General features: G+C 39.4%; 2 protein-coding genes across 2 annotated transcripts in view; both read right to left on the reverse strand.

The window, feature by feature from the left end:
* The window catches only part of LOC107730459 (WD repeat-containing protein 47-like), a 22531-nt gene extending 14598 nt beyond the window's left edge, over positions 1–7933 (reverse strand). The window contains exons 1-6 of the mRNA XM_016541306.1: positions 7748–7933; positions 6244–6410; positions 4773–4856; positions 3073–3157; positions 1688–2478; positions 672–789 (exon numbers count right to left, since the gene is read on the reverse strand). Of these exons, the coding sequence (XP_016396792.1) occupies positions 672–789; positions 1688–2478; positions 3073–3157; positions 4773–4856; positions 6244–6401 (1236 nt within the window). The 5' untranslated portion in view covers positions 6402–6410; positions 7748–7933. The remainder of the gene's footprint in view (positions 1–671; positions 790–1687; positions 2479–3072; positions 3158–4772; positions 4857–6243; positions 6411–7747) is intronic.
* A 1219-nt stretch (positions 7934–9152) lies between these two features.
* Positions 9153–23893, reverse strand: part of LOC107730450 (calmodulin-regulated spectrin-associated protein 2-like) — a 48230-nt gene continuing 33489 nt past the window's right edge. Inside the window, exons 7-18 of the mRNA XM_016541295.1 lie at positions 21500–21590; positions 19472–19556; positions 19361–19386; positions 19069–19135; positions 18474–18722; positions 16081–17899; positions 15055–15191; positions 14244–14464; positions 13746–13842; positions 11436–11548; positions 11043–11161; positions 9153–10744 (exon numbers count right to left, since the gene is read on the reverse strand). Of these exons, the coding sequence (XP_016396781.1) occupies positions 10448–10744; positions 11043–11161; positions 11436–11548; positions 13746–13842; positions 14244–14464; positions 15055–15191; positions 16081–17899; positions 18474–18722; positions 19069–19135; positions 19361–19386; positions 19472–19556; positions 21500–21590 (3321 nt within the window). The 3' untranslated portion in view covers positions 9153–10447. The remainder of the gene's footprint in view (positions 10745–11042; positions 11162–11435; positions 11549–13745; positions 13843–14243; positions 14465–15054; positions 15192–16080; positions 17900–18473; positions 18723–19068; positions 19136–19360; positions 19387–19471; positions 19557–21499; positions 21591–23893) is intronic.

Consider the following 23893-nt stretch of genomic DNA (forward strand, 5'->3'; position numbering starts at 1 on the left):
TGCCAAACAGGCGCTTTTGCATTTCGTTTCTAAACTAAATCATCCGCGATCGTCTTGTCTGTCTCACCCCATTCTTCTTGTCAGTCAGCTCGACTCACTCTCCTCACTGGATAAATGAAATCTGATCTGTGATGCAACTGTCGTTCAACTGCATTGAGAAGCCGCGTTCAGTTTTTAATTGTAGTGTCTGTTCTTTTACTGAACTAAATAATTTTTATTACTATAAAAAAATTTAAACGACGGTGGGGGTCGGTGACGTGGTGGGCAAGTGACGTAACCGGTGTTGCGGCTTAACACCGGTATCACCGTCAGCACCGTCTATCGTGGCAAGCCTACCTCTTATGCTTCCGGGTGCCCGACTGTGACGTCACGGGCTACGTGGGCCAATGGGATTGGAGTTGTTTCACACGTGCTTCAGACACCGGTCCTGCTGGCAGCAGTCCCCATAGTGTCCTCTAGAGGAACCATGGTTACATGTGTAACCCGAGACGTTTGGCATGTTGCTTTTTTTAATTATTAGTTGTTGTTGTTTTTTTATATTAGGAGTGTTGTTTACTGGTGTTTATTTTAATACTGTTCAATTAAAATAAAGAACATCATTAACAGAAACGTATTGAGTGACTTATCTAATGTTCAAGATTTATCAATGGATTCATTGACCGGCAAAGTACCTCATTCTTCTCTGCAGAACCAGGGGTTGGGGCATCCTGACCAGGGGCAGAGACCGGGCGAGAGTTTTGAGGACCAGGTGAGCTCATCATTTTATCAGATGGAGTTTCAGTTCTGGAGCTGCAAGACCAGAGAGTCCACATTACTCTTTTAGACACACACCTCACCTTTGTAATGACTTTGCTCTGAAAAGATTCTGCTTTCAAGTCTGTTCTGCCACACCCATCAAAATGTCTCAGAATTCAATATGCGTTGAATATGTAATGCACACTGACATATTTTTACAGGGTGTTTTGAACAATAACACAATGCAACAACTAACAATACATATGCACTACCTTAAAAAGTTTGGAATAATTAAAATGTTTTAAAAATGTTTTTGAAATAAGTCTCCTATGCTAACTGAGACTCATCAATGTTGAAAACATTTCTGCTGCTTAATATTTTTGTGGAAACTGTGATACACTACCTTTCAAAAATTCGGTGTAAGAAAGATAAAAAAAATCAATACTTCTATTCAGCAAGGACGCATTGAATTGATCAAAAGTGACAAGTGACATTTATAATGTTACAAAATAAATGCTGTTCTTTTGAACGTTCTATTCATCAAATAAAATATCATGGCTAAAAAAATTTTTTAACACTGATAATAATAATAACCAATATTAATATTTCAGCACCAGTAATAACTGAGAAGAAATTCAGCATATTAGAATAATTTCTTAAGAATCATGTGACACTGAAATAATGGCTGCTGAAAATTCAGCTTTGCCAACATAGAAATAAATACAAGTTTAAAATATATTGAAGTAGAAAACAGTTAAATTGTTAATTAATTTTTCACAGCTTTTACTGTAACACAGCCTTGGTGAGCATAAGAAACTTAATTCAAAAACATTTAAAAATATATTATTTTTTCAAAACTTTTAACAAGTAGTGTACACTAAAATAAATCATTAAAATAATAAAGACATTGTGGAACAATGAAAATATTTCAGGTGTATCAGGTGATGTTTACCTTTCCGGTGACTCCTCAAAGATGCTGTGACATCCTGAATTCTCCATCATCACACTGCGGTTCAGGTGTTGAAAATTAGCGAACGAGTGTGACATGGGTGAAGTTTTCCCTCCGTCCGTACCAGCTGCTCTCTTCTCTTGGCCAGAGAGACCGTAGGACAGGCCGTCCAGCGCTGGGTTCAGAGAGCGTGACATGTAGGTGTCTGCAGACTGCGGGCGCCGAAGAGGGGAAGCAGGGTACGGGGAGAGCTTGCTGATGAGTGGAGTGAGGAGGTCTGCATAAGCGGCCTTGGCAGGTTTAACAAGTCGATCCACATGGATATTGAGCATCTTCTGCTCAAAAGCGCAAGAAAAGGCGCTGGGCGACAGGTTCTGGAGCCAAGAAAGCAAGCTTAGGTCGAGATCATTGCAGCCGTTCCCGCACAGCATGTCTATTCCCAGAAGAATCTCACTCTCTGTGATCTCCTCTCCGGTGGCTTTGCTCTGGCAGAACTCGACGCAGCATTCATACAGAAGGCCTTTAATAAGAAGCTGGAATAGACGGTTGGAGCTAGCGCGGAACCCCGCCTCGCTCAGCTTTCGGTCAGCGGGAATAAAGTCTGCCACCATGCCGCAGGCCTCCTCAAAACACTGCACGCGTGCTGTACTCGGGTTCCAGTCCTTAAACTCAGCATGGTTGGTGAGGCGGGGCAGCGTCAGGAGAAGGCAAAGCTTGCTGTAGTCTTCCTTTGATGAACAAAACTCTTCCAGAGCATGCAGACACTTCACTGCCTCCTGCATGGTCAGCTCCAACTGAACACAGAGAGACAGAATGAGAGAGAAGCCTGAGCCATTTGCAAACAAGCTCTAATCGATTTCTCACATGGTGCTACCATAGTTTTATGGACAAGATACTCTCTCAAGATCAACATCAATATTTTAGTGGCATGTTTCAATTTTCAAATGTATTTCTAAACTTTACATTTTGAACAAGTCTCTTATGCTAACCAAGGCTGCATTTATTTGATCAAAATACAACAAAACAGGAATATTGTGAATTATTATTGCAATATAAACAACTGTTTTCTATTCTGATGATTTATATGTAGCATATAAAATATAATTTATTTCTGTGATGCAAAACTGAATTTTCAGCAGCCATTACTCTATTCTTCAGTGTCATATGATCCTTCAGAAATCATTCGAAAGTACTGATTTGGTGCATAAGACGCAATGTAAAAGTCTTTACTGTCACTTTTAATCACTTTTTAACAGTATGCACAATTAAAAATTAAAAAAGCAGTGCCACATAATGACAAACAAAATGAATCAAACATCACATGCTGGCATCTGACGACAAGACACCATTTCTGTGTAGGTTGTCATGGTGACACTGATGTTACTCACATGTTGTGGCTCATTCTCAGCAGACATGGCGTTGTTCACGCACAAAGCTTCCAGAAACTTCTGTTTCAAAACAATGTAGCGGAACCTGAAAGTACATGGGAAAATGCAGCAATACACAGTACGTGAATTTAAACCAACAGTGCTTCATTTTTATTGAAATATTCATATAGATAATTTGGGCAATATTGCAGGTTTTATATTGCTATATTCAGTGAACACTTAAAAATTTAGTGTTTATGCACAAAATCATAATTCAAAATTCTAAAGTGTAGAAGACTAAATTTATTTTCTTCATATTTAAATGCAAGTAAACTCCTATTAGATACGAGATTAGGGCTGCATGATAAATCGCATGCGATATTTAACGCGCATCTTGTCAGAAAGCCGGTTCTGTAATCAGCGGTAAATCTCCATCACCTGCGGGCTTTCACATTGAGCAGCATTAACTACACAGAGCCGTTGTTCACTGACGAGCTGCGCAAAAAATCGCGCGAATATATACGTGGTGTTGCGCAGCTTGCCTGTGAACAACGGCTCTGTGTAGTTAATGCTGCTCAATGTGAAAGCACGCACGTGATTGGAGATTTACCACTGATTACAGAACCGGCTTTTCTGACAAGATGCGCGTTAAATATCGCATGCGATTTATCGTGCAGCCCTATACGAGATGCAATTCTAGAAAGATTCTGAGCTGATCTCTCACCTTTTCCTGTCAAATTTATCCAGACACTCAAGAGGCTGAATAAACTGCAACACCTCATCCCACTGACCATCCAGAATGAGCTGCCTGCAGGGGGGAGGAATGGTTGAGGGAGAGAGAGGGAGAGAAAGAGAGTCTAAACTTGGAACAAGTGTGGCTAGACAATTTGACTTGTAATAGCACAATAATAATACCACCTTCCACAACTAACAATTTAGACAAGTTTAGAATATATTCAAAGAAACTTTTTCCATGAAAACAAGTCAAAATCAACATTTCATTATCTGACTGGTATTAACATTGTATCACACTCAAATAGTACATCAGAGACGGAAATTAGCAATATAAAACACACTACATCTAAGTTTAGTAAGTTTAACGTGGTGATAAAACTCCACGTCTATTCCGAGTTAAGTAGGGTTGTGGTGTGAAAGGCACCTTTGTTTATAAGGGGCCTGGTTTCTGAAAAGGGACCCAAACTCTCACGCACTGATTCAATGAGTAATGAGCAACACTCAGAGAAAACACAAGTGAGCAATTTTATCACTTCAATGCAGAGTTCAACCGCCATAAATATGCAAACTCAACCATTATATAAGGGGTCGCCAACATTGGCACTGATAATGACCAGCACACAAGCAATAGAAAAAGAGGTGTATGTATTTTATTTAAATAAAGTTCTTTAAACCTGTAATCAGCGGTAAATCTCCATCACGTGCGTGCTTTCACATTGAGCAGCATTAACTACACAGAGCCGTTGTTCACTGACGAGCTGCGCAAAAAATCGCGCGAATATATACGTGGTGTTGCGCAGCTTGCCTGTGAACAACGGCTCTGTGTAGTTAATGCTGCTCAATGTGAAAGCCCGCACGTGATGGAGATTTACCGCTGATTACAGAACCAGCTTTACTGACAAGATGCGCGTTAAATATCGCATGCGATTTATCGTGCAGCCCTATACGAGATGCAATTCTAGAAAGATTCTGAGCTGATCTCTCACCTTTTCCTGTCAAATTTATCCAGACACTCAAGAGGCTGAATAAACTGCAACACCTCATCCCACTGTCCATCCAGAATGAGCTGCCTGCAGGGGGGAGGAATGGTTGAGGGAGAGAGAGGGAGAGAAAGAGAGTCTAAACTTGGAACAAGTGTGGCTAGACAATTTGACTTGTAATAGCACAATAATAATACCACCTTCCACAACTAACAATTTAGACAAGTTTAGAATATATTCAAAGAAACTTTTTCCATGAAAACAAGTCAAAATCAACATTTCATTATCTGACTGGTATTAACATTGTATCACACTCAAATAGTACATCAGAGACGGAAATTAGCAATATAAAACACACTACATCTAAGTTTAGTAAGTTTAACGTGGTGATAAAACTCCACGTCTATTCCGAGTTAAGTAGGGTTGTGGTGTGAAAGGCACCTTTGTTTATAAGGGGCCTGGTTTCTGAAAAGGGACCCAAACTCTCACGCACTGATTCAATGAGTAATGAGCAACACTCAGAGAAAACACAAGTGAGCAATTTTATCACTTCAATGCAGAGTTCAACCGCCATAAATATGCAAACTCAACCATTATATAAGGGGTCGCCAACATTGGCACTGATAATGACCAGCACACAAGCAATAGAAAAAGAGGTGTATGTATTTTATTTAAATAAAGTTCTTTAAACCTGCATAACACTATTAACGTGTTTGCGCTAGTCAATAGACATGCATGCGACTGCTGTACATACAAGCCGCTGAGAGCTCAATGCAGATCAATGCAGTGTTGTGCTTTTGCCTAGGTTAAGTCCGTTTCACTTTCCTAACACTGCGAGACTGACAGCTTACAGTTTATTCTGCATTTGTTGCTCTTAGCTTTCAGAAAAATATATTAGTGCTATGACGTTTTTTTCAAGTCAGATTTTTCAAGAAGATTTTCAAGTCAGTATGTAGAGTTCTTAACATTTCACATGAATCACAATGATGGTGACGGTGATGTGCAAACTACAACATTCACACACACACACACACACACACACAGGGCATTCAGTAGGGTCACACTGTAAATCTGTTATTCAAAGTCTAATTTAAACCTGAAAATGAACAAACTTTTAGGATTTTGAAAAGTTTAAAACATATTTTCTGAAAAAATTGCTTCAGAAATATTTAAGATTCTGCAGTATTCATATAATATAGCCTAATCAAACAAACAAGTTTGTGATTAATCATGTTATGTAACGTGGATCATCAGGTTTCAACTATAAAATTTGTTCATTTTTATCTGAATTTTTGAAAAATGGTTATGTGGGAGGGTGAATGATGGTACTGTGTTAAAACAGAAAAATAAAAAATGGCACTTCTTGACCAAAAGGTTGCCGGCTCCTGCATTATCTGATTGGACCATAACGCCACCACATTAGGTTTTTAATTTTGATTTAAATTCTGCCTGAGTATAAGATGTTTATGGATCAAACCTGAGGAAGAGCATGTCATCTGAGTACAGGCCGTTGATGACCCCGCTCTCTTTCTCCAGGGCCAGCATGCTAATGTGCAGCTTGCGGGAGCTCAGAAAGTCCAGCATCACCTTGATGATCTCCACTTCCTTCACATTTATGATCTCCTCAGCCGTCATGGTGGCAAGCTTTCACAGAAAGAATGAGAAAATGAATAAATCATTTAGCAAATGGTTTTATCCGAGAACAGTTATAGTATAGACTTTCTCAATCAACCAATGGTCATCAGGCCATTGCTAAATTTAAAACACATGAATTCAGAAACAATTTTTAGTTTTTTTTCCCCCCCTCTCCAGACCAGATCTAATGACTAGGCTAGGCTATAAAATATAGGACTTTAGGGCCCCGCTAATCACAGGGCTAATGACAATGTTTCCAACTGTCCACCACCGATGGCAGTCCTGGTTCAACACTAGTTAACTACATTACTACAACACTTCAACATTTGCATATGACCCCTTTAACATTTCAACATTTACTAATACATTATTGAAATCAAAAGTTGCATTATGTACAGTTGCATTTTTATAACCTAACGTTAACATAGACACTATAACAAATGTACTGCTAATGGGACCTTATTGTAAACTGTTACTAATAGTTATTATTTATTATTTCAGTTTATAAAGCCCTGTAATGTACTGTAGCTAGATATCACTGCAGTGCTTAAAGACTACAAGTGAAAAAGTAACAACCTTAACTTTCTAATTAAAATACCAAACGTTATGACAAAGAAAAGTCAACATACCAGAAAATGCAAATGAAAACACACAAAAGCATGGGAGGTGACCTGCCATTCTACCAAAACTAAAACAGCCTGTTCCTCAATACTATCACATCCAATCACATCACATTATCCAACTTAACCTATTTAAAATCATTTCAAATAATTCTAATGAAAATACCACTTAGATTTTGTTTTAAAATGTGCACATTATTCCTGATAACTAAAGGAATTAGTACTACATAAACGAGAAAACTATTTATTAATATTAGGTATTACCACAACAATATTATTCCTTTGAGAATGCATATACATTATACATTCCTGGTCACCCATACATTTCTACAACAAGCACAATGTAGTAGCTTATGAATGGCTCTTTTTGGGATTTAAACTTTCAACCTTTTAGTATTACAAGCTAATTCTTTGAACCGCTAAGCCACGCCACCCCCAAACAAGCACTATGGGAAGCGCAGATTTGTTTTCTCATGCATTGCAGTTCATTGCAATACATCTATCTGACCGCTTACACTGATTATGTCCTAAATAAGATACATTACATCCCATCAGGCACCAGTGAGAGCGGACATCCACCCATATCCACCACCACAGACATATTCTGAAGCTGCGGGGGGAGAGTGTGTGTCATCCAGGCGGCGGCGCAGCAGCAGTAGCCTCCCCGGCCTCGCCTATCCTCAAATCAACGGCGATAACCGTCGCGAAGAGCAATTTTAATCTCACCTGATAATCTCTACATATAAACGAAGTGCAGAAATCCTCTGTGGGTCCGCCGAGTGTGTGTCGACACGCACTGGCTAGTGTTTTTTTTTTCCTCCGTGTTTCGGGGCGAGAGGCTCTTGTTGTCCCTGGCGCTCGCTGGTTGTCAAGAACAAGCTTCCTTTGCGCGCTCCACCAATCCGTGCTCACGCACACAAACCCCCGCAAAACCCGCCTCGGCCCGCACTGACCTGCGTGTTATTCAACAAACTGAGGCTTAATGGGGATTTGTGATTAGCAGCATTATGTACGCATTATACTATGTGTGTAAACTAACACTAAGCCGAGAAAGTAGCGGTTTATGGGGATGTTTTGGGTTTTTGTGATGGAATCATGTTCTAATGAATTGTAAATTAATACAAACAGCACAAAAAACAAATAACACAATATACACATACAAAGAACACACAAAAATATAACAAAGTTACACAATTAATAACCGATATTTAATTCAAAATGTATTGCTCGTGGTTTAAATGTTTCATTGGGGGATGATTAATTTCAATTTACAATTCCAAAACGATAGGTATATATATAATAATAGTATTTTTATTTTATTTTTTACATTTCATTAAAATCCGTTAAGTAGCCTACTATTCAACATCGCTGTAAGCGTGACCAATGTAGTTCAACTCCCGAACGAATGACTCTTATGAGTCGGTTCTTCTTTGTGTGAATCTGAAGTACAGCGCGACCACTCTGGTCCGAATCACTAATGTATCACTCTTATGAGTCGGTTCTCTTAGAAGAATTAAAATGCATACAGCACGACCAGTGCAGTCTGACTTTTGAAAATATGACAATTTTGAACCGGTTCTTTTTAGTGAATCTAAAACCAACAGCGCGACTAGAGGTAGTTTTTTGTTAGAGAAACAAAATGCATACAGCACGACCAGTGTAGTCCGACTTTCTAATAAATCACTCCTAAGCGCCGGTTCTTTTTAGTGAATCAATCCTATTCAAAAACTTTCAAACTAACTTTGAGACTTAAATCACTCGCTGTATTGACACCCACAATATGTGTAGTTTTTGTTTATACATTATAATGAATTAAATAAGTTAATGCTTTTTTTGTGCATTGCATTTATGCTGCCTTTTAGGAGTGAAAAGCTCATTTAAAATACCATTTGCACCATTTTTCATTGATATTATCTCTTCATTTGTAAATGAAAATTGTGTTGCATTTCAGTATTTATTCAACAGTTCCATTAACTATTATAATACTACTTGTAAGGAACCAGAACGGTAAATTTTTTTTATGATTCACATCCCTACCCATTATTACACACTAAGTCATAAATGATGTTATTACAAGTAGATAATAATGTTGGATCATAACAGAGGGGAAAATTAGGTCAAACAGATAAAGTTTTGGTTGTAAATCTGTATTTATGTTGAGGTTAACATTTAAATACAACAGGCAAAGCATATGACAAACAAACAGCGGAGATGACCTGGAAAAAGATTAGACAGCGTGTGGAAATGAACATCTCTCAGAACATCTTACTTTTACTCTTATCACGTCCCATCATACTTGCACCTGTTAAACATCATCTTTTTCATATGAAAAATATCAGTAATATTCAATGGCTTAAAAAATATGCTTAGTATGTAAAACTATATCTGTACAGCATCAATAAGTTCAAACAATGATTTACTTCACTTAGTAAAAATAACAAATATCTTTCGATTCTTTTGCCCCCTGAAGACAAAACGTGTTACCAGACAACAGCCTGCCCAAATAATCCCAGCTCTTAAAAATGCACTTCATAATTAAAAATTAGTTACCACATGATTTAGCAATAATATGCACCATCTCTTTGAAAGCTTCATTATACGATATTCAGTAACTCAGTGTTTCCTCTGTATTATTCATACGGAAATTTACTCTACTCAAACAGTCAGCTAAACTGCTCTGTCTCTCTAAAATGTATGTTTCAAACATACACGGCACCCAGATATTCTGGGTCATGACACTAGCGATAGCAACATATAGGAATGTATTTTATCATTCTAACTAACATGTTTAGTTTTGGTCCTCAACTTAATCAGTTAAAGGCTCCATCATTACTTTTACACCACATACAGAGTAACCCAAGCATGTTCATTTTATAGCAAGTCTTGAGTGAACAACGCTTACTGTAGCTAATTTTACACACGTTCCTGGGGTAGCAGATGTCCAACAAAATATTCAAAATATAAAAACAGAGACATTAAATAAAGCAAGAAATTCTGAGGTTCCAGTACACTAAATGCTTCTTCAACTGAATGACCATCTGTAACGTTAGTCTTCAAGTGCGGTATGTCCCTAATATAATCTTTTACACCTCCATTTCCGCAAACACAAAAGAAGCAGATTGTGTATCTTCATATGATGCAATGACTTGCTCATAAACTCAGTAAGTGTGCGTTAAGCATTGCAAAAAAGACACAACAAGACAAGCATAAGGCCACAAAATTTAACATGTCGGAAATAAAAATGACTTAAAAGCGCATCCGTCAGTGCTGCAAACAAACACACACAAGTATGTATGTGTACTGTAGAACAGAAGGTCTTGAATTCGCCACAAATGAACATCCAAAGCCCGCAAAAATGATTTCTTTACATTCAGGATGTGCATCATAATGTCCGATAGGCAGGAACACTCTCAGTGAGCTGTCAACTTATTTGAGGAGTTTTTTGGGTGTGTTTTGTTTCTTGATCTGCCAGAGGTGGCTGTAGATGGTGATGGCGTCCACACTAGCTGACATGGTCTTAGCGGGGATTTTGATGAATTGTTTCTTATCCGAGCTGTATTTGTAGAGGTTCTCGATCATTTTGGGTGTGATGGTCTTGGGCCCGATGCCAGCCAGCTTGTTGATCTCCTCCGCCTCTGGATAATATGTGTATAGAGAGCGAAACTGGCAGCCAGAGTCTCTGAACAGAATCAGGAAGTTGTTGGCTTCGGTTTTCTCCATTTCCTGGGAAACATAAAACAAATACTTACAAATATGAAATCATTATTATTCCCCTTCAGGTTTTAAATGACAGTCTAGACCTCTACACCTCTGCACCAAGTGAATCAAGAACTATTTATTTAAATAGGACTCATGTAGTATCTTCATATTCCACAGTCCCAGAATAGAAAAAATGAAATAAAAAAAATAATAAATCACTAAATAAAACCATATTTGTTACATAGAGTAAGACTTTTAATTCGCTACATAAATTAAATAGAATTTTCTACAGCAATGCTTGTGCAACATTTTTTCCCCTCACATCCAGGATTTTGTTCTTCTGTCCCTCATTGACGCGGCCCGCAAGGCAGCAGTGAGCCAGTGCGTTCTGGATGATGTGTTTATTTGATTTAGCACTGGGCTCCTTGTACAACTTTGGCCCTAGAGAGGAAGAGACATAAGAGTTAGAGGAAGCTATCAACATTTGTGTGCAGACTGCTGTTGAGGTTCAAGGTCATGACAAGGTTATGATAGGGGTCAGTCAATTTTATCCATTTAAAATGTCAAAGTTCAGTGTATTCCGTTTAGTGTTACAGTAAATGGCATACTGCTTGTTGGTAGCTGAAATAAATACTTTAAAAACGTTCTTCTACATAAAGATTTTAGATTTAAAATGTTTTTGCAGTTCATTAAATTCATTAGATTGTCATGTCACCTGTGTATTCTGCGTTAGATGCTGCAGACGATGTTGTTGATTCAAGCTCCCAGTTCTCCCCGTTTCCACTTATGGATGGACACGGTGACAGAAAGCCCTCTGTGGACTCTGGCCTGAAAATACACAATCAGACACATTTAAAATAGCTCTTTTATAAAGCCTGAAGTACTCATTTAACAGGTGGCCCTTATTGCTGCTGGAAAAAGCAATGTTTCATATAAAATCAACTGCCCAAAAACCAGTAGTAAGCATAATTCCACACACTGATGTTGAGAAGCTGAAGGCAGTAAAAAAGGAAGAGGAGCATGGATGAAGGAGAAATTGCAACTCATTGGACTATGTTCTAACCAGGTGCAAGTTTCCAGCAACTAATTCAAGTAATTTAAAAAGCCCACAGTGAAAGCAAAAATTCTGCATGACTTGTCATAGAAGTAATGGCCAATCAGAACGTATGTGATGTTTTTATACAGTAATGCAGAGCATGATTCTGTTGCAACCAGATGGACTGACAAAATGTCTTGTCACTTGTCATTTGTCGCTGGACAAAAACTAACATGGAAGTGGTATAATTTATCACTTGCACCTGGTTAAAGGGATAGTCCAACCAAAACTGAAAATTCTGTTATTATTTACTCACCCTCATGTCATTCCAAACCTGTATGACATTCTTTCTTCTGTGGAATACAAAAGAACATATTTTGACGAATGTTGGTAACAGTTTCTGGTCCTAATGATTTTTTGTCCATACTGTGGAAGCCAATGGGACCCAAAACCATTTGGTTACTAACAATCTACAAAATACCTTTTCGTGCTCTACAGAAGAAAGTCAGTCATACAGGTTTGGAATGAAAATGTCATTTTTGGGTGGACTATCCCTTTAAAGGGGTCATATGATGCTTTTTTAAAGATCATTATTTTGTGTATTTGGTGTAACAGAATATGTTGACATGCTTTAATGTTCAAAAAACACATTATTTTTCAAATACTGTACATTATTGTAGGTCCTCTATGCCCCGCCTCTCTCAAACGCTTCGTTTTCTACAAAGTCCCTCCTTCCGACAAGCGCAGTCTGCTCTGATTGGCCAGCTGACCCAGTGCATTGTGATTGGCCGAACACCGCAAGCACTCGTCGGAAATGTAACGCCCCTTACCATAATCGCGAGCTTCATCTTTCAAAATAAATGTAAAGACAGTAAATAATGTCATTAGTTTTACCATCAGTTCAAGCCCGAAAAGGGAACAGAGTCGCGTGACAGACACAGTGATGAAGCTGGTATGTGTTTGCAGTACACAAGCCACGGTTAAGACAGCTGACTCCACTGTGATGTGACCCCCCCCACTTCGCTCTCGCGCTCTCTCTCTCTCTCGCGCTCTCTCTCTCTCGCTCTTTTTTTGCTTTCGCCTAGAAACACACAACGTCTCCCTGACATGGCTGCTTCAACACTAACTGCGGTTACTGAAACCACGCCTTCTTTCTTTGCGTGAACATTTGGGCGGCATTATGCTAATATTTCCACATAGTGAGGTAGATATGTGGGGGCGTGTTAGAACAAGCCATTTTAGGGGGGCGTGGCAGAGTCTTAACTTTGATAAAGAATATAGAGAACCAAATCTCTTTGGTTTTGAGACTTTAGTCTTTGCAACTTCAGGGATCTTATCTATGCACAATCAGCTTGTAACACTCTAAAGAGAAAGGAAAACTTGAAATCGCATCATATGACCCCTTTAAGACACAATGCTAAACTGAGTTTCATAAACAACTGCTAAAAGATGAGCCATTTTCTGTTGTTGTTGTTATGATAAAGTAGCCAACAAAATCACTACAAAAAACAAATATATACTGTTATACAACAAAACATGAACACAAAGACTGCTACTGATTGTTTTATGACAAATGATTCAGAGATGATAATTATAACAGTTTATTATGTTCCATTAATATGCTGATGATCCAGTGAACTGATCTGTCCAAGCGAATGAGTTTGTCCAGTGCCCAAGCTGAAATGACAAGCCGTCGGAGACCTAATGACATGGGTATGATGCTGTCTGCAAACTGACCTTCCCTTTCTCCCTTTAGGGGAGCTCAGAAAGAAACACAGACTGCCAGGAGACAGTCTGCTGCCTCTGAGCAACCAGAGAAAAGACAGAGATACCATAGACAGAGGGTTATGAACAAGACAACAGAGATGTGTGTCAGTACTGATTAATACAAAAGTGTGGCATTTATAATCTCGACAAAAACTCATTATGTTCTCTGTTTTTGAACGATCTTTAACAGGGAAGGTAACAGTGAACTGGACATGGTCTCACCTGGATGTCCTCTTATCAGATTGGACACTCTCACTGTCTGCCAAATTAAGGGAGGCGAGTGATAAGCTGGACACAGAATATCCACGAGGTCTTGACCCTGAACACACAAATACGAATGCATATACATGCACATAATTGGCATACATTTTCTTTTAGAAGCCAGTTTCAAAAGCTCTGATATCATGAGAGCAAATTAAGTGTATTTAAGTGTCATTTTTATATGATTAAAAATATAAACATTTTAATAAAACAAAATGTAGATATATAATTATTAATATTATTAAAAATATATAATATAATTAGATTTTTTAATATTACTAAGTATATAATAATAATAATAAAAAATATTAAAATATAGATAGAGTCATATTTATTATTAATACTAATTATGGTTTTAGTAATAATATTAACATAATTATAATTAATAAAAAGTAATATTTTAATAATTGTAATATTGTTTTAAAAAAAAGAACAAAAAAAAACTATTTCCCATCGTACCTGTGGTTGTCCGTGCTGGAGGTTTTGGAGACTCCATGATGTCTCTGTGCATAGATTTGGGGCGTGGCTTCTTCTGCTTGACACTAGGGGGGCGTGGCTTAATAACACTGTCCATGTCCTCCATCAGTTTGAGCTGCTTCTTCCTCAAACATTCATTTTTTATATAATCCCGTCTTGCCTTCTCCTCCTCCTTCTTCTCACGTTCATCTTCTGCTTTCAATCTGATTAAGGAAGCAGAGAATACAAGTATGATGAACAAATTTCCCTAAAACCTTGCTTTTACAAGTTTAATGGCTTTTACAAACAATTTTGGATTAATTTATTAAATACAGAACCAAAATAAGTGAAACCTGGATGGAGTATATTCCAGTGACTAGTAATTTCAATGAATCAGTTCAACTTTTAATTTGTGTCATCACTCAGAAATGTTACGGAAAGATCTTAACTTCAAATGCTTTAAAATGGTTTAGTATTTTATTATTGTTATACTGCTGAGTATAAATGAAAATAATTTGTTCTTAGTTTATGTTTTTATATAAAAAAAACGATTTATTTTACTGTTTATTTCTATCTTCACACATTAAACATTTCAATTATCCTCTGCAACTGTTACTGCTTAGTCAAAATGCCAGTTTGTTCACCTGCTTTAACAACACCTCTTTCTAAAAACACCTATATCTTTAGCACACATTGATATCTGTAGCATGATGTGTTGAATTAGCTACAGTATCTGTGATTGTGTGACTTAGTTTACTGTGATCGTGTAGTTCTCTGTTATTGTGTGATGTTGGAGTTGTGGTGTTTTTCATACCGTGCTGCTTCTTTCTTTTGTTCCATCTCGGCCTCCTGTTGCTGTTTCTTGATCTGCATCTCTTTCTCCCTCCGTAGCCTTTTTTCCATCAGAGCTGCCTTCTTCTGTGCAATATCCTCCTCTGGCTTTAGGTCATCCTGAGTCACAGCAACACAAACAAACAATCATTCAGTCTGACACAGAACCTCATGTGCAGCTGGGTGTACGAGACAATGTCTCTCACAGAACATTGTGTTGTGCTTCATGAACGATAGAAAGCACAAACACTGAACTCAAACACAAGAACCCAAACACATTTTTAAAATACAAAGAGTCTATCTCAAATGAGCGCTTGCTTGAGAATTGCACATTTAAATGGGGTTAAAATTACAAAGACATGCTGAAGCCCTTGATCGGAGCACCATACACTGCCACCATTTGTGCCAAATACAAAGAATGAAAGTATTTTGTTTGTTTGAAATAAGCCCCTGGTTTTCGATATTTTAGAGAAATATTGTCAGGTATGGCAGTAAAATCTGCTAGTATTGTAAATAACTCAGTTCATTACGTTTTTTTTTTTTCATTGCTTTAACATGTGTCAGTTATTTAGGGCAGGGGTTTTCAATTTTTTAGATGCCAAGGACCCCTAAATATGATCATTCACTTGTTAGGGACCCCATCCTAAATTTTAAAAGGCAGTTAGGCAATATACTGTATTTAAAAGGCAATATATTTTATGTATAAAGGCCCAATTCATACTGTGAAATGAATATTATAAATATGTGTAAAATATTATTTGGCAAATATTTAGTTTCCATTACTATATTTATTTATTTAAAATTAAACTTTCATTTTTTTTATTTATTTCATTCTACTTTTTTCATAATTATAAAATTATTTCGATTATTTATTTTAACATTTTTTATACTGTCTCTAAATTTGGGGTCCCAATTTGAAAACCCTTGATTTAGACTAATTTTCTTTATATGCGAGTGATTTCTGCTCTCCAACTCTTCATACGTCCTATGCAAATATATGATTTCTCACCCTATAGAAGAAGCCACAGCACATCTTCTGGTCTGGTCTAAATTCTAATCCAGTCTCTGTTTCTTTGCTGCTCTCCAGATCATGTCCATCCAGAGGCTTCAGAACAGAGAGAGGAACCTCAATCAGATTCTTCTTCTCATGCGACTCTTCTTCATTTGTGTGTCCACTGGCTGTTACCGTCAAATGGTCCATTGTCGGCTGAGACAGAACCTCAGATGTTGGTGCATTCATGATTTTGTTACTCTCTCCAACATCCTGTTTTTCTTCTCTCTGCTTTTCATTCACCTGAGCAGATGGCGAATTTTCAGCTGCATCTTTGGAGTCTTTCTTACATGGCTTTTCTCTAGCTGTGTGGTCCTCACTGGAAGGTCCCTCATCATCTCCCAAATAGGCAAATGGGCTGGACTGCGCTTGACTCGGCAAAAAACGTCTAAGTCGAGGCAGGCTGTCCACTGACTGTTGAGTGTTGAGCATGCGGCTAAAGGGGGTGACCTTCAGCTCGTTGGGCCTTGGCGTTCGTGGCGTCCTTGCGTGGAAAGACGCGGACTTCCTTTTGATCGTAGAGGGCGAACGGTGAGTTGTGCGTGGCGAACCGGTGGACGACAAAATGGGGGAGAGCGACCCCACCGAACCTCGACCAACTAAGCTGCTGCTGCGCAGCTCACGCATCTGTTTACGTGGCGATGGCTCGGGTGGCGAAATCACCCAACTTTGGTGTTCACGCATCTGCATGATGTGTTCCTGCTGCTGTGCCAAGCGCTGCATCTCTGACTGTAGGAAGTTCAGAGACGTGTTCAGGCGCTCGATGGATTGCGTATACTCTGCCAGGTCCACCTCCACGGCTGCTTCCTCTAAGGGTGATTTCGGCGGTGCGCCGTCAGGTCGACATCTCTCAAGTCTAGAATCGGAGTCATTCGAATTCAAAGGTGTCTTTAGAGGTTGCAGGTCACTGGTTTGTTTTTCCCGACCATCTGGGCCTTCACTGTCGCCCCCTAGTGGCGACACAACTCCTTTACGCCTGACCACATTGAGGAAGGCGGTCCTGCCCATGCGCTGCCTGTGATGCGTGAAAGCTGCTTCAACTTTCTTCTTGTGTGCCTCAATGGCTCTGCGTTTCTCTTCCAGCTTCATCTTCAACTGGACCATCTCCGACGCCAACAGGTGTGAGGTATCACGAGGGGAGGTGATGCGAGAGGGGCTGTGTGCGTCAGGAGTAATCGAACGAACTGTCCCAGTCGCTCCTGGGGTTGTGACGTTCAGGTCGCCGCTCTCAGGCGTGTTACCGCCACTCCCGCTGCTGCGGCCATCGCCGTGGCTTAGTTTACGAAACTTCTGTTCGGCAAAGCTGGTCATGCGAACTGCAGAACCCAACGAGGAGGCCATGCTGGTGGCCAGGGAGCGTGTTTCCAAAAGGTTTGGACAAGGGCTGCCGGATATCTCCGGAAGTGGACAGGAACGAGCTTCGCAGTCCTGGTCCATGTCCGAATAGTCCTTCAGGGATGAATCCTCATCCTGTCCGTCTTGGATATCTTCGGTACGGACATGGATTCCAGTGTCCATGTCAGTAGAGGTGGAATTTAGGTCCGCATCATCCGCTCTGGCCTTGGAAAGCGAGTCCTCTGGATCGTTTGGATCAGATGCGGAATTGTGGGAAGATGGGTTGTGCAGGAAAAAAGCGTTGTCCCCAGATGGGAGCTGCAAGCTGCTGTGGGGTCGCTCAGAGTCATGGATGATCTTCAGGGCTTCTTCTATACTAGGGGTGTTGGGCTGAGGGTCATACGGAAGGCTTGGGTTGTCTGCTGATACACCATTTGAGTACCTGAAACATGGGATATTCATTCAGTTTCAGTGAATTTTCAAGATCTGGATAACAATTACTTCAATATATAATAGCTGTCCACTGAATATAATAAAACTATGAGGTTGAGGTAGTGACATTTGTCCTAATCTTTTTAAAATATGCAGACTGTGCTGAAGTTTCAATTAGATTTAGTGTGTAAGTCATATCATTTACACATTGGACACATTGCATGTATGCAAAATATTGCAGTTTGGACGCTTTCATTGCAAATAAACTGGCTTATCAGTGGGTACTGAATTGAGTCTGTACTTGATAGTGACAATACAGCAGAAAGACTGGTATGTCGCCTTTTTACAATTTTAGTATGGACTTAACAAAGGACTTGCACTTGTATGGACTGTGTGTGTTGTTTTTATTGTGCTTTTGTCATTTTGACAGTGTCCTTCTCCATGCAATTCCATTCAGTCAAACCTCTTTTGTGTTTCAAAAAACACAGGTTTAATATAACATGAAAGTGGGTAAATAATGACAAAATTCAAATTTTTGGGTGAACTGTAGCTTTAAATGTGCCAAAAGGAAAACAAAGATTTACTCAGTGTAGTTTCCCAGACGATGTCTGCTGATGTGTCTGTTGGATTCCTCATCATCCTCCTCACGTATTTTGCTGTGGGCGTTCCCATTAACGGGCTGGAAGGAGAGGTTCCTCCGCATGCCTCGGGCTGCGTGGTGAACTTTAAAACCCAAACCTTCAGTGCTTGCCGATCGGCTCAGTCCACGTCCTGAAGATGAACTCATGCTGTCATCAAGTGGAATCTCAAATGATATCCCATGAGCTGATGACCTGAGGTGAAGACAAACAGTTACTCATCTGCAGCATGTAAAAGACAGAGTAAGAGAGTCAAATGCACAGAAAGTTTGTAGAGTGCACAAACCGTTTCTCTTTAGGCCATGTCCCCACACATCCGTCCACATACGACAAGGAGGACGACCGCCTGTTAACTGTTGTGAGATAAAGAAATACCCATTTACTTACATGAAGCAGCAAGTAAGTGTTTACAACTAAATAAAAGTTCATCTACATTTATTCAGTGCATTCAAGCTATACATTTTATCAGTGTGTCATCTGCAGCATGTAAAAGACAGAGTAAGAGAGTCAAATGCACAGAAAGCTTGTAGAGTGCACAAACCGTTTCTCTTTAGGCCATGTCCCCACACATCCGTCCACATACGACAAGGAGGACGACCGCCTGTTAACTGTTGTGAGATAAAGAAATACCCATTTACTTACATGAAGCAGCAAGTAAGTGTTTACAACTAAATAAAAGTTCATCTACATTTATTCAGTGCATTCAAGCTATACATTTTATCAGTGTGTGTGTTTTACCAGATGAGCTACAGGATATACAAAAGTAATATGAGGTGCAAAATCTCTTATAAGTTCAATAAAAGTGTGACTTAATTAATTTTTGGAAATCTTACCTGAGTTGTCATTTTTAGGTTGTGACCTAAAGGAATATAAATTCAGACTTGCATAAGCTCATTATTTAAATTCTTTGTAAACCTCAGACTAGCATTGTATTAAAGACAAACCTAGACTGTTCTGGACTGCCTGGTCTGTGGATCAGGTTTTGTTTGGTTATGGGAGCCATTTTATTGGACTGGGATGGGTCAGATACTACAAAAGAAAAGATAAACAAAATTGGTCCTAATAAAATGCATGACATGCACACCAAATATAATGAGACACCAGATGAGACAGACCTTACCTTTGGTATTGAGTGTGCGGGGCTGAACAAAAGATGGTTTCACAACTTCACACCACCAGAATAGCTCTGCCATAAACACAAGGTAGTTACTCTGAAAACACACAAACACACACTAAAATTATTGAGAAGAAAATGATACACAGCAAAGAGAAGTAGTGAAGAGACCTAGATGGAAAGCTTTCAGACAGTCTCTCTTCAGTCTTTAAATATATTGAACGAAGGGCCTGACATGTTTGTAATGTTGCTCTATAACCACAAGGTGTCAATGTTCTCTTATAGATTGTAATAGACTCTTACTAACTTCAAAAAGCAAGATAATGGCTGTATGTATATACTACGCAGTATATACTATGTACTGCCTACTACTTTAAAAAAATGTGCGGCGTATGATTTATAAACCTGGGTATTCTTTGCATACAGAAATTTTGCAGACTACACACAGTATTCATACTATATACTGCATGAGGAATAGTATGGATGGTCATGTGATCTGAACATGGTGGCAGTGAAGTCTAGATTCTGATCACCCAATAGGCATCATAACATTCTGTTGTGACAGAACACACAAACACAAGTTTAAGCTATTTAAACACCATAATAACTGTGCAAACTAAACTGACTTTCCTCAGTGTATAACATAATATAGTGTGTTTATTGAAAACAACTGTGCAGCAACCATAAAAAGAGTCTCTTTCAGTGCATTAAAGGGTGTTCTGACCCGACAAGAGCAACAAAGCAACCGGGGCAGGCTGACACGAACAGAACAGACCCAGCACTCTCTGCTGATTTATTCAGTCCTGCCACCTTTATTTCACCACAGTTAGTGGCTGTTAGCCTCATGAAAAAGGCTTTTTTAGTGAAAAACACACCACGTAAGCCCTAAATGACCAAAGAAATCAAATGTACCTTTGTTTTACTCGAGTACATGTGATTGGCTGAAGCAGCCGACAAGTATTTTAACCTGGTTTACATAATCGACCACAGACTCATCTGACATAATGGTAAATACACGACTGCCAGTTTGGAAAATGTAACACATTTGCTTAAAAAATAGGTTATAATGGTGCCTATGTGAGGTAATGGCTACACATGGACTGTGTTTATCTAGACACACCACACCACTAACATAACTGTCTGAGGCGATCCACTTGGCAGCGCTCTCACATGCACACAAACGATGACTCAGTCATCCCAAACCGTCAGATTTAAAACACGCACTGGTCGGCTTTCCTTTCCTGCGTCAGCCCTGCTGAAATTCCCTGTAATACTCCAGTGATCAAACTTGCATTGGCCTCAAACTATATTCAGTGGAAAATCACCACATAAAGTGCTCAGAAACTGTATCCTAGAAACCATATAAAGTTTGCAACACTGAACCAAATGGGAAACACACATCATATTCATTGTGTTGAAACATCTGAGAAAACTTCAGATACTAAATCATACTAGAAAAAAAAAAAATATATATATATTAGAGCTGGGCAAGTTAACGCGTTATTATCGCGTTAACGCATTAATTGATTAACGCCGACAATTATTTTATCGCACATTAACGCAGTTTTTTATTATTATGAAAGTCCGTTGCTCACTGGCTCTGAATACACATACAGACAAACCATGGGTCACAGGAGGGGTGGGATGTTGATCAGTACTGGCTTGGGATGGGCGTCATCACGCGTCTCAACCAATGAGAGCATTTGGGGTGGGCCTAAGACTGCATCAGCGCTCACATGAACGCTCCCGATAAAATTATTTAGGCTAAGTATTAACATTCACAAACCACTGTTCACTGTTCATTTTTAACAGAAAAGAATGCAACGTGCTCGTAATCACCAGATGAGACAGACCTTACCTTTGGTATTGAGTGTGCGGGGCTGAACAAAAGATGGTTTCACAACTTCACACCACCAGAATAGCTCTGCCATAAACACAAGGTAGTTACTCTGAAAACACACAAACACACACTAAAATTATTGAGAAGAAAATGATACACAGCAAAGAGAAGTAGTGAAGAGACCTAGATGGAAAGCTTTCAGACAGTCTCTCTTCAGTCTTTAAATATATTGAACGAAGGGCCTGACATGTTTGTAATGTTGCTCTATAACCACAAGGTGTCAATGTTCTCTTATAGATTGTAATAGACTCTTACTAACTTCAAAAAGCAAGATAATGGCTGTATGTATATACTACGCAGTATATACTATGTACTGCCTACTACTTTAAAAAAATGTGCGGCGTATGATTTATAAACCTGGGTATTCTTTGCATACAGAAATTTTGCAGACTACACACAGTATTCATACTATATACTGCATGAGGAATAGTATGGATGGTCATGTGATCTGAACATGGTGGCAGTGAAGTCTAGATTCTGATCACCCAATAGGCATCATAACATTCTGTTGTGACAGAACACACAAACACAAGTTTAAGCTATTTAAACACCATAATAACTGTGCAAACTAAACTGACTTTCCTCAGTGTATAACATAATATAGTGTGTTTATTGAAAACAACTGTGCAGCAACCATAAAAAGAGTCTCTTTCAGTGCATTAAAGGGTGTTCTGACCCGACAAGAGCAACAAAGCAACCGGGGCAGGCTGACACGAACAGAACAGACCCAGCACTCTCTGCTGATTTATTCAGTCCTGCCACCTTTATTTCACCACAGTTAGTGGCTGTTAGCCTCATGAAAAAGGCTTTTTTAGTGAAAAACACACCACGTAAGCCCTAAATGACCAAAGAAATCAAATGTACCTTTGTTTTACTCGAGTACATGTGATTGGCTGAAGCAGCCGACAAGTATTTTAACCTGGTTTACATAATCGACCACAGACTCATCTGACATAATGGTAAATACACGACTGCCAGTTTGGAAAATGTAACACATTTGCTTAAAAAATAGGTTATAATGGTGCCTATGTGAGGTAATGGCTACACATGGACTGTGTTTATCTAGACACACCACACCACTAACATAACTGTCTGAGGCGATCCACTTGGCAGCGCTCTCACATGCACACAAACGATGACTCAGTCATCCCAAACCGTCAGATTTAAAACACGCACTGGTCGGCTTTCCTTTCCTGCGTCAGCCCTGCTGAAATTCCCTGTAATACTCCAGTGATCAAACTTGCATTGGCCTCAAACTATATTCAGTGGAAAATCACCACATAAAGTGCTCAGAAACTGTATCCTAGAAACCATATAAAGTTTGCAACACTGAACCAAATGGGAAACACACATCATATTCATTGTGTTGAAACATCTGAGAAAACTTCAGATACTAAATCATACTAGAAAAAAAAAAAATATATATATATTAGAGCTGGGCAAGTTAACGCGTTATTATCGCGTTAACGCATTAATTGATTAACGCCGACAATTATTTTATCGCACATTAACGCAGTTTTTTATTATTATGAAAGTCCGTTGCTCACTGGCTCTGAATACACATACAGACAAACCATGGGTCACAGGAGGGGTGGGATGTTGATCAGTACTGGCTTGGGATGGGCGTCATCACGCGTCTCAACCAATGAGAGCATTTGGGGTGGGCCTAAGACTGCATCAGCGCTCACATGAACGCTCCCGATAAAATTATTTAGGCTAAGTATTAACATTCACAAACCACTGTTCACTGTTCATTTTTAACAGAAAAGAATGCAACGTGCTCGTAATCACGACTTCATAAGTGGGAAATAGGAAGTTTCCGATAGCACGTGACGTGAAGACAGCAGAGAAGCGCTCTCGCTCAGCCCAGTGGAGTGTGCATCGTTTTGTTAACTTTGTGGTTTATTATTTTGAGTCATTTGGGACGCGGTAACACACGGCCCTCTTCACAATATATTGCTTTACAGATCTATCACTCTTGCCGCTCAAAAATGTTCATGCAATCATGCTGCACGCATCATAAGTTCCGCGCTCCGGCGCGGTTAGCGCTCACACTCACTGATCTATATATAACTGAACTGCGCTCTGGCCCACCTCTTCCAACCGAGCCAGGCGCCCGAGCGTGGCACGGAGCGATCACACTAGTCAAACGAACCGGGCTTTGGGGGTCAAACGTGCTCGGGCACGGTTAAGATTGCCTAGTGTGAGTATACCCTTATTCTCCCGCATCCCGCACACACGAGTCTCTACCCGCCCGCACCCGCCCATTAAATATTGTCCCGCGCTACACTCAGTTGCATTGGGTCCCGCGATCGTGCAGGTCTCTGAAGGTGCCTGTTATAATGTTATGAT

The sequence above is a fragment of the Sinocyclocheilus rhinocerous genome, unplaced genomic scaffold (genome assembly GCF_001515625.1).
Source record: "Sinocyclocheilus rhinocerous isolate Xijiao unplaced genomic scaffold, SAMN03320098_v1.1 scaffold1780, whole genome shotgun sequence".
Lineage (NCBI taxonomy): Eukaryota > Metazoa > Chordata > Actinopteri > Cypriniformes > Cyprinidae > Sinocyclocheilus > Sinocyclocheilus rhinocerous.